The sequence below is a fragment of the Bombyx mandarina genome, chromosome 01, assembly GCF_030267445.1.
Source record: "Bombyx mandarina strain Sakado chromosome 01, ASM3026744v2".
NCBI lineage: Eukaryota > Metazoa > Arthropoda > Insecta > Lepidoptera > Bombycidae > Bombyx > Bombyx mandarina.
The window spans coordinates 17,967,233-17,979,479 of NC_143208.1; the positions used below are offsets into that span (position 1 = coordinate 17,967,233).

Sequence of the window (12,247 nt, forward strand, 5' to 3'; positions counted from 1 at the left end):
TCGTGCTGTCCTCTGCTTCAAAGTTTTTTTTTTCCCTTTCATCTAACTACAAAACTAACTAAACTAAAAAACTAACTACTCTACTATATACAACCAGATGGACAACAGTCAGCACGGGGAGCCCGCCACCGGCCCCATGCCGTGGCCCCACCTCTACAAACCAGAGGGGGGGTCGCGGCACTAATTAGGTGCTCACCCGCTCAGGGCTCCCCAGAAGGGGAAGACCGTCGCGGGGAGGGTCCGATTTACAACACTCCCCAGACGGGGGAGTGGTCCACCCAACGGGGGTGAGAAATGGGTCCCCATAGGGGGGCACCCCAACGATGTGGGGGGAAGTGGCGAGTGAGGACAGCTCAGTCCCATGGGGGCACTTATTATGAGCTCTCCCATATCACTCCGGTTAAGCCGACTATCTTAGCATAGAAGGGGGTTCCTGTAGCTCCCTTGGTAGCGCCCGACCATCAGGTGGTCTGGCGTGCAAGGGAGCTAAATTGTGGAGATGCTCGTGGGGTCCACCGTCAGCCCGCTCGTAAAGATTACGAGCTAGCCTCCGGATGAACTCCTCGAGCGACTCCACATCCAGATCCCGGGCGATTACGTCATTTCTGACGTAACGCCCTGCTCCGACTATCGTGCGAAGAGCCAGATTTTGCTAAACCTGTAACCTCGTCCGCATACCCTGCGGGATGAGGTGATACCAGGCCGCAGGTGCGTACGTGATACGGGAACGGATAAAAGCTATGCAATAGCCATCGATGCAATAACATTAAAACCAAGGCATCCTGGTGATAATTCTCTACGGGCCCTGTGCTGATTGAAAGCGGCTCTAACAATAATGATTTGTTAATAGGTAAGTTGCCAAAACCATTGAGTCGCAGTTATTATTTTACAGAAAACTTTTGACGTCAAACATCGATAAAGAGACCTTTGGAAATTTAGTGCTAAACTCAGAAATCAAAAGCTTTCGTCACGTGGCTTTATGTATAGGTACCTAATTCAACGTGATCGCTATTGTACGAGATTTCAAAAGAGCTTAGTGCTTTTCTTATATAAACGGACGCTTAGCATAAGTTTGTATGCACGTTTATTTTAAAATAACAAATCGAAAAGGATACGATTGAACAAACACAATAAGAGATCGCCTTTTAATTATTGTCTTTCTGAGAACTTACAGTAAAGGTTTTGTTCGTGTTTGTTTAGTGGTGAATATAAATAATGACTTTTAATAGCCAACGAAGGTAGAGCCGTGCTGTATTATTACCTAAGTATCTAGTTTTCATTAAGATGCGAAACCAACCTCGTTATTAACTTCTGCCTACACAAATTAAAATTATAATTGACTAGCTGACCCGGCACACTTCGTAGCGCCTCAATCGATAAACAAAAGACCTAAACTTCTGTATACAATAAACAAAAGAAATCCGTCCGACAGGGAACACATCAAAGGAAAAACAAAATTGTTATTCTTTATTTAATTTCCAGCATTTTCATATTTATCTACCTTTTAAACCTTCTCTGGACTTCCATAAATAATTTAAGACCAAAATTAGCCAAATCGGTTCAGCCGTTCTCGAGTTTTAGCGAGACTAACGAACAACAATTCATTTTTATATAATATGTAGATTAATAAATATAAGTTTAGTGAAATTTATGGCAACTGTTTAACTATTGATATATAAACGATGAATGGGCGATGAATGCGATGCGAACGATGAATAAACGATGAACAAGTGACCGTCCTACTAGAATCGTGTTCAATTTCAAAGTCAATTGACCCTGCCCCTATGGCCTTAGCAATATGCGACGCAAGCAATACGATCTCCGATTGATCTATTCATAGAAATGTCAGGACTTTACATTATTCAAACGAATCGCGATATTTTACCTAAAAACTGTGTTGGATGACTACATATGCAATTTGTGTGATAGTTTCATAGAAGGATGTCTAGTACAGTAGTTCAATTTCAGGAAAAAAATGCACGGACAGAAAATAAATATATCGTCATTACAGATTTTGAAGAATGCAAAATCTGTACTAATATATAAGTTTATACTAATATATAAATCTACAGTGGTTTTTACGGATGTTCCGCTATAACTACTGAACCATGCATCCGATTGACTTGAAACTTGGTATCCATGTAGGAAATACATGTACTTAATGGATAGGCTAATATTTATATGAGTGTTGGATTCCCTCATAATAATGACAATAAATAATAATATTAACTTTAAATGCCCAGCGAAACGGGCGACTACGGCTAGTCTCTAATAATTTAAGTGCTGTCGTCAAATTACCTACACTTTTTTTTATCTTTATGTTTGAAGGATTACTGGTGGGCCGGAGATCTTTCCAGTCTCACCATGTGCGCACCTGTAATCTCTCTATATAAAAATTAATTGCTGTTCGTTAGTCTCGCTAAAATTCGAGAACGGCTGAACCGATTTGGCTAATTTTGGTCTTGAATTATTTGTGGAAGGTTTAAAAGGTAGATAAATATGAAAATGCTGGGAATTAAATAAAAATAACAATTTTATTTTTCCTTTGATGCGTCCCCCGTCGGACGGATTCCTTTTGTTTGTTTTAAGTTTATTTTATACAAAAGTTTAGGTATTTTATTTAGGTATCGATTGAGGCACTATGAAGTCTGCCGGGTCAGCTAGTTAAGAATAAAAAGAACGTCGATACACTCGAACGATATTACTAGGTACGAATTTTGCTATTATATTTGAGGATGCAGTTTCTAATGCGTCATCTTTCTGGTTAACCTATGCAGGCAGATCGAGTTAGAGGAACTCTGCTGCGCTCGCACTATTGCACCTGTTTTGTGATATTGCTTACAGAAACAGTGTGTATCTCAACTTCTGGTTGTTTCTCTCCTACCTATTCGCTGGCCTGGCAGGCTATTCCAGCTACACTTGGACGGGTAGGTGAGCTCACTGGCTCAGCCTGAGTGAATTTACTAAAACTAGCCCAAGCGAGAGCAGTGCTTCGCAGAATCTACCACCGAATAATTGGCAAAAACTGTATCTTTTTTTTTTCATTTTTCTTAGCCTAGGAGACTATTCCAGCTACTCATGAACCAGTAGGTCGGACTCAACTCGAGAGAATAGCTAATATTGACCTTACCAAGCCCAATGCTTCGCTGAATCTCCGACCAGACCGGATATGTGACCCACCGAGAAGATCCGTTGAGAAATTCAGTAGGTTGTTTCTCTGAGATGGTTCTCACGTCAAACTCTTTGTCGCAATCAAGGAGTTCGACGAGGGTAAGGTGACCTACGCTTAAAGAGCCTGAAAGCATTGAGAGCAGGTCCAGAGGATCCGACGAGACATGTTTTATACGACGGCGACTTTGCGTTGCCCTGTTGCCTTGGTCGGGTAATTAGCCACGTTAACAGAGTTATCCGTATCGATTCCTGTCACGCAAACAAAAGACATTGCCGAACCTGATAAATGTAGACAGTCGCTCGTCGTTAACATCTAATAATCCGGTTATAAGAATGAAGATCACGGAAACAATAGAACGAGCACAGCTTCAACGTAACCAGTTTAATGAGCTTCTGTATTGCGTACAAATTCGTCAATGTGGTGGCTCCCGAGAATTTATTGGTCTTGTAACAAAGACGTTCTATATGTTTTAGCGTACATTAGCACCGGAAATGACCCGGTCAACGTCAGTTGGCTATCATTTTGTGCACTTTTATTTACAGGTTACAGCGTAATCGGAGAGGCTGCAGAATTCGCGATAATATGTAGTTTATTGGGCTTCCGAAGTCGTCTTCCACCAACTGCAGTTTCTCTATTGGTTTTTCATCATCATTCTTCTGTAACAATAAGCCGTCCTAGGGCCGATCAATTATCACCCAAAAAAAATTCAGGTCCACCAACCAAGTAATTATAAGTAATTAAATCGTCGATGCCACTAGTCCCATGGAGGTATGAGATCGATCTCTTATTTATATATTATATAATACCTATACAATAAGATCGGTGCCTTCTATGCGGAACCCGAAACCGATCCGTATCGGAAGTAGAATGTTGGTATTTATGTACCTATACTTGCCCAACACTAATCTGTCCATTTAAGGTAACCTAAACAATAAAATTTTCTGCTCTTAACATTTTCACAGCAAATTGTCGTAAATATAATTTAGTTCCATAGACCCAGCCTCGCCGGATCTTCTCAGTGGGTCGCGTTTCCGATCCAGTGGTAGATATTGCGAAGCACTGCTCTGGCTAGAGTTAATGTTAGCAACGTCATCAGGTTTGAGCCCCGTGAGCTCACCTACTAATTCGGCGAATATAGTATAACCCTTCGAGGTTTCTAGAATAGGGAGAAAAAAAAACACTGCTCTTGCTAGGGCTTGTATCCTTCAATTTTCTCGAGTTGAGCCCGTGAGCTCATCTACTCGTCCGCGCGACGCTGGAATAGCCCCAAAAGCAACAAGAATAGAAAAAAGTAATTTAACAACATTTCATTTCGTATAACGAACCTATATCCTTGTGAGACATTTAAACCCTTTAACTAATAGTGTATTGCGTGCACCCAAAGCATTAATTAAAGCGCCAAAGTTAAAAATAATACCAAAAAATAGGAGGCTGCATCATCATCATCCAATTTAAGACAAAGAAGGTTGATGCACTTCTTTTTTTCTAAAATAAAACCGTCGAAAATTGGAAAACGATTTCATTCTTTAAAAATAGTTTTTCATATCCCGTTATAAAAACAACCTTGACTAATATAATATGAATGGAAAAAACATTATTAATAGAATAGTAAACATTAGCCAAACGATACATTAGTCTATGTAAAATCGTTTGTTTACCTCGACCCACTTAGAAATTACCGTGAGTAGTTGACAGTCGAAACGTAGTTTTGCACAATTATGTAGGTAATTTTATTAATATTTTTACGTTATTTTAGTTAAGTTATCTGGGGTTAATATCAAAATATTAATAAATACGTGCTTTATATGCACATCTAAAAAACAATTAATATTCGAGAGACCAATTTAAAAGATGACTTTTCTTTACAAAATTACGGCATAGATGTCGCTTTTAGCTCGTAAAATAGTGACACTGATTGCTAACTTTGTAACTAGATGGCGTTAGCTTACCAAAGCTTCTGTTCTAGCCAAGGTGAATGAAGTTAGCCCCTCAAAAAATTTTTTTTTTCCTATTTTATACTTATTTTCTATTAATTCGTTTGTTCATCATTTGTTCATGATTGTTCACTGTTAATAATTGTTTGTTCTGCATTTATTTATTTAAAAAAAATATTTAAAAATATACCTACAAGTTAGCCCCTCTAATGCAATTTTTAATACTTTTTCATCCTTAATGACTCGTAAATATTCATTTTCGATTGTTCTTATATAAAACATGTTTGTTCTCTTTCGAAATTACTCGTTTTTTGTTTAATTTACTATTTTTATTAGTTGAATAAATGTATGCAAAATATGTGTACTGCGCATGCGTTAACTATAATGCCTAAACTTTCCACACGGTTTTAATCGTGAAAAAAAAACAAATATAAATCCTGAAGGAGCAATTAATTGGTATACAGTTTAATAAAAAAAAATTAAAAATAAATAAATGAAGTAATGTGCATTGGCGTTAAGTTAGACCAAATATATTTTTTCCATCCTCCTACTTATTGTTATGAAGGTATAAAAAAGATAGGGAGTTCACATAGGTAATATAAACAAATAAGTAAATATGTTCATTATTTATCTTTCAAGAGATAATATAGGTATACATTATAATAACTTTTTTACACAGTCGAAATTATATTCCTAACATTAGTAAAATAACATTTTAATACGATAGGTAAGAGGATGGAAAAAATGTATTTGGTCTAACTTAACGCCAATGAACATTACTTCATTTATTTATTTTAAATTTTTTTTAATTAAACTGTATACCAATTAATTGCTCCTTCAGGATTTATATTTGTTTTTTTTTCACGATTAAAACCGTGTAGAAAGTTTAGGCATTATAATTGACGCATGCGCAGTACACATATTTTGCATACATTTATTCAACTAATAAAAATAGTAAATTAAACAAAAAACGAGTAATTTCGAAAGAGAACAAACATGTTTTATATAAGAACAATCGAAAATGAATATTTACGAGTCATTCAGGATGAAAAAGTATTAAAAATTGCATTAGAGGGGCTAACTTGTAGGTATATTTTTAAATTTTTTTTTTAAATAAATAAATGCAGAACAAACAATTATTAACAGTGAACAATCATGAACAAATGATGAACAAACGAATTAATAGAGAATAAGTATAAAATAGGAAAAAAAAAATGTTTTGAGGGGCTAACTTCATTCACCTTTCTAGCCAAGCAATTTGAAATGTTTATCCATCTCTTTCTTCAAGACGTCATAGACAGAGATAGTAAATTCGACAACAGAGTATGAATGCTTCCCTTTGTGTTGCAAAGTTAAAAAACCAAAAATAATCCACAATTAACAAAATTGAAATACTCGAAAGAAAAATAAATGATAAAACAAAAATATAAGTATAGAGGTTTTAGATGTAAATTGCGATTTCGTAATAATTAGTTTTGCGTAAACATAAGAAAACATTTTATTCCTGTTTTTTTTTATTTTCTCTTTTTATTTAAAACCCACTACTATATTTTTTAATAAAAATGAGCCGTGCACAATACTTTTTAGTATTCTTTCACAAGATTTCCGATTTTAAAGTATATACAGCGAACAAAGAAGACCAAAGTATCGGTAAAGCTGGCTAACTTAAGTAGTAAAAAAAACCCAACTGTATATTATCAAAGTGTAAATTTTTCTTACATGTGCTTTTAATGAATGAAATGACCATTGTGGAAAGCTTTTTTTTTCATTTCTTAGCTTCCAAATTCCACACAGTTTTGGCTTCTTTCACAATATAACGCTTGGCCACATTTTTTGTTGAGCTGGTAGCACCGGTTCGTTCGCATTTCACAACGCGTTTAGTTGTCAGTTGAGAGCGGTCGCTTGCTAGGAGTTGTCTGCAGTACTTTGCAGACCATCGCGATTGTAGCTTATCGCGTGTCATTAATAACCACCACCGAATAAGATTTACTAAAACTCATAAATAAATTTTGCAAAATGCCACAAAGCCAAGTTACCTGACATATAGTTTATATAAAAAACGACGCCGGTATGGGCCGGTTCAGTCCAACCGAGAGATAAATCTCGGAGTTTTTAGTTTTTATTAAAATATCCCGTGTATCTGCGCAAATGCAAGGATCACGTAGATTAGGAACATGCGGGTTCTGTTCGATGTTATCCGGTCTCCTACGGCGCGCGGTATGCATAGGATCGCGTCGAGGCAGCAGCGAGTCCTTCTACCGCGAGCTGGGCAACCAAGACACAGTGGTAAACATGGTTATTATCTTACAAAATCCGTTATTTGTAGTTTAATTTAGATTTGCATGTTCGTTTCATTCATGATATACAATATTTTGATAGTTAATGTACGGCCTCGGCACTATCTGTCGCTTGTTTACATTTTTTTTGCGAATGTCAATGTGTGCCGTTTCTATGATAGCATCGAAAACACACGCCAACGCTAAGTATTTAGTATAAGTAGTGAAAGTTAGAATTTCGCCGTCGTGCACATTATAGTTTTCTATAATTTTTACATTCATGTTTATTATCATTAGATTTTTTTACAATGCAAATTTATGTTTTGTATGCCTACTGATTATTTTAATTTATGTGTGTGTACACGTAGATGTGAACCATTTTCCTCATAAGAATATTTTTACATTTTTCCCTGTGCAAATAACAAAATAACATGATGGCAAAAAAGTTCATTCCTTGAGTATTTTTATTAATTTTACAATTAGATTATGCAAAGATATGATATTTCAAATTGTAAATAAAAAAAAACCACGAAATTTACTTACGTTAATCTAAGATTTTTCATTACCAGTACAATACAAATTGCTTTACATTACCAAAATTTCAGAATATGAGCAAAGAAATTGCAGAATACAAGAAATTGAATTTTTAACGAAGAATGAATTTATAAAGAAATAAATAAAAAATACCCTATGTGCGTTTTTATAATATATTTACAATACAAAAATTAAACATTTGTATCAAACTAAGAAGCTCTTGTCTGAAAATATAATTATTTAAAGCGGTCAACATCAATAAGGCATCCATACAATGAGATCCACTTAAGAAATTTAAACAAATCATAAAAAGTTTAATAAAATGTAACATTTTATTTTAACAAAATACAAAGAGAACATTAACCGAATAATATATACTGAAAACACAATGTATATTCTGATCAAATATAGATTTTTATGAAAATTAAACATACCGAAGGTGAATTTTGTTATCAATCAACATATATTTTTCATTTATTTGTTTATTGCAGATTTGTTATTACTATAATTTGTTCAATACAATATGTTATTTCAAAATAATAATAAAAAAAAACTAAGAAGTAGTAATGTATTTTAACGTTACTAATGTAATTTAAATATTCAACTAAATTTTTTACTAGTTCTACCGTTGTTGCATTTAATTATATACAAAAAAATCACTGTGATTACAAGTCAAAGTTTCAACTCTCAAAATGCAGTTAAATATAAGTTCATATAGAAAAAATAGCATAAAATACCAGTTTAAACTCAAACTTGCTGTTTTATTCTAGATATTACTAATGTTGTTTTTCAAGAACATAATATGTATTAAATCTACTTTGGCGTCTAAAATAAACCAAATATAACAATCATATGTACACTAAAACGTGCACGAAGAAATTGTCTACACGACAAAACCGATAATATGAAAATCTCATATATTTTTTTTAAACAAATAATTTTCGAAATCACCTAAAAATCGAAGAATTTGAAAAAGACTTACCCTAACACTTTTTTGTTAAGACTTACACTTCAAACCAATATATTAATAATAATTATCATAATGCATGTTCCAAAAATATATAGCTGAAGTTCCTCCTGGAAATCCTGTAGTTCTCGTGGTCTAAAGGATAAGGAGCCTCGTGTACTCGTATCGTGTGATGGCCTGGGTTAGAATCCCGCTGATAGGTACCAATATAATGCTGTATCTAAGTTATATTCACGAACGAATAAGATCGTGTAATAAGAAAACCGTGTTAGGCGTGTTTACGGGTAGGTCACATCGCTCTGCCTATGTCGGCTACGATACAGTAATAATCACCGGCTTGAAAAGTAGGTCATGCAGTAATATTGAGATATCGACCTCATGTCTCAAGGTGAGTTGCGGTTTAGATGTCTATAGGCTCCCGTACCGTACCAACAACCAAGATAGCCGTGAGTTTCATTCATCCTACTAGTACAATAAAAGTGGATAATACGTGTACAAAGATCCATATATATTGAAAATTCTTATAATGCTTATAATCGTAAATTTTGAGACCCACAAAAAGAAAATTAAAGTTACAGTACTTTTCCCTTCGACGGCAGCACACGACAATAATTATTATATCAACGTATGATATAATATGTATTGTGAATGCATAACAATGTAATTAGAGGTCGATAAATAATCATATCGTATTTTGCTCACGTTACTCTCTACAAAGTATAAATGTTAAACATGTTATTTGATATGTTGACCTTGTTATCAATGTAGTTATTTCACTTCATTTACGATATCTAAATCGATTTCTTGACGGTGCCGAGCAAACTCGCAATAAAACTAACTTATCGTTCGCGGAGTCGTAAGCATCCGTGAGCATATTTCACTTGATCGCGAAAAATCAATCGAGATTTCCTGAGTTTTCAATTTATAAATTACTACTATCGATTCTCTCGAGTTTTTTTTAACTAGCGATCTTTGCCCAAATTAATCAGCAGTAAAAAAGGATAAAGTAAATCGAATAGTATAATATATGAAACTGTCTGAGTATTCGTTAGTGAAGTATTGGTGTTTAACCTAACTTATAATAATTACAAATATGAAGTACCTAATACAAAATATGAAATTGCTATGTAAAATAATGTAGGGGCTGTTTATTCATCATTAACGATATTTGTACAAATTCATACAATCAGCTCTCGACTAAACAGCTAAATCCAAAAGTAAATAAAATTGAAACATCGTAAAACGCATTCACTTATTTTCCGATTATAAAATATGAACAAACGTATTCAAATAACGCAAAATGGAGATTGTTCTCTTTAGAATAAAATAAAAAAAGGTCGAAACTACTTCTCCTCATTCTCTTCTTCTTCTTATAAAATGACGAAGACTAAAAAAGTATTCGGTATTCGGTTTGCAAATAAAAATAGGTCAGCTTGAAAGTTTAACCGCTGTTCTAAATTATCATTACATTGTAAGCACAATGTAAAAATAATCATCATTCAATGTAGGGAGACCTAAATTTTCACCAAACGAACATAGAGTGTAACCTGAGTTAATTAGTTAATATTTTATACACCTAATCGTAACTCTTAACTCAACTGAAGTGTTTACTTCATGTATGAGTGTGCTATGAGTTTTCATAGCACAGGAAGCTTCAAAAATGGTGTTTTGTCACATAGCTCGCTGGAACTGCCCGTAGCTTGCGTAGCTTAGCTTGCGTATTTATAACAGCTTGAATGTCGTTGCCGTGGTACACAAAGCACAATAATAATCGTTATAACGCACACACGGGTGCTTTATTGTCACTTATAGTAATTTTTCCAGGAGAAGCGTTTGAAAATTCAACATCTTATTTATTATACATAATATTATACATAATAACATATTATATATAGTTCTTCACGACTACGGAAATAAAATGATAATATTCAAACTAAAACTTTGAACTTCAACAATAAAAGTAAAAATCTCACTAATGACTATTAAAAAATTGATTTTCTCGTACTCAGTAGTTCGGTTTTAACAAAAATTGCTTGTGACATTATAGCGCCCTATGTGCGATATATAGGCAGGGGTGTGGCCAACATCCGTGGAGTGAGCATGAGCAACCTTTTTAATCAATGGACCAATTGATATTTAATTATTATTTTTGGCGGGCCACACATATATTAACTCCTCTTCTTCTTCTTCTTCTCCATCGCTCCCTCATTGCTGAGGATCGTGACTCCGTTTTAGCTTGTCTACTGTCAGCCTCCATCGGTTCCGGTCAGTTGCCTGGTGTAGTGCAGCGCTAAGTGGTCCGCTGGTTTGCTCGGAGATCTGGTCGGACCAACGTTTGGGGCTCTGGCCTCTAGGACGTTTTCCTTCTACTTTCCCAGTGACCATCAGACGTTCCAAGTTGTCTACACCTCTGCGGGCAACGTGGCCAAAGTAGTAGCGCATTATGCGTTGCAGACAGGTGGCAGACAGGCGTTGAGCGTTCTCCATTTTAAGCTGATGTAGGACCGAGATGTTCGTGCGGTGGGCTGTCCATGGAATCCTTAATAGGCGGCGCCAGCACCACATTTCAAAAGCATCAAGTCTGTTTCGGTCAGCTGCTTTTATGGTCCATGTTTCTGCTCCATAGAGAGCGATTGGAAAGACCAGTGAGTGCACAAGATGTATTTTGGTCCTATTCGAAATATTACGATCTTTCCAAACTTTGCTCAACTGCGTCATAGCTGTTTTAGCCATTCCAATTCGTCGGCGTATTTCAGGCTCACAGCTCCCCTTATCCGTGATCACAGAACCAAGGTAGACAAACTGGTCCACGGCCTCGTATTCTGCTAATTCTCTAACTCCTCTTAATAATTTACAAAACTTTATTTATAATAAATATTAGAATAAAAAATATAATACTAAAACAAAGTAAGGATTTCATATCCAAATTTAATGCAAGATAAAAACAAACAAGAAAAGAACAGAAACGAGAAAGTTGATAAAATAAATTCAAATTTAGAATTGCTTGGTGGGCCGCGTTTTGCTCATCCTTGGTATAGGCTGGTTCTGGTCCAGCGGGGTATCTCGGAACACCAGCGGCATCACCCGGGCGGCCTGGTAGGGCCGCCGTACCGCGGAGACCGGCGTCGTTGGTCGTCGACTATCGCCTCGACGACCCGTCGGTCGGGCGTCCTCGTGGTGGCGCCTGGTACACTACAACCGGTACCAAGACGGTGATCGGACATCGAGTGCAAGGGAGTCGCTTAGTGCCGTAGGGCCCTAAAATTCCTTGGGCCCGCGGTATCGCAGTCGATTACCAGTCCCACATAACCCGCGCGCCCCCTAGGCGCGGGGAACTCGTAGGAGGGTCGGTCCCCGGCCCGAA

General features: G+C 36.0%; 1 protein-coding gene across 5 annotated transcripts in view; it reads left to right on the forward strand.

Moving 5' to 3' along the window:
- Positions 1 to 6,987: 6,987 nt before the first annotated feature.
- LOC114252729 (uncharacterized) overlaps positions 6,988 to 12,247 on the forward strand; it is a 162,915-nt gene continuing 157,655 nt past the window's right edge. For all 5 annotated transcript variants that reach the window (XM_028187322.2, XM_089731518.1, XM_028187325.2 and 2 more), the window contains exon 1: positions 6,988 to 7,392. In XM_028187322.2, the coding sequence (XP_028043123.2) occupies positions 7,255 to 7,392 (138 nt within the window). In that variant the 5' untranslated portion in view covers positions 6,988 to 7,254. The remainder of the gene's footprint in view (positions 7,393 to 12,247) is intronic.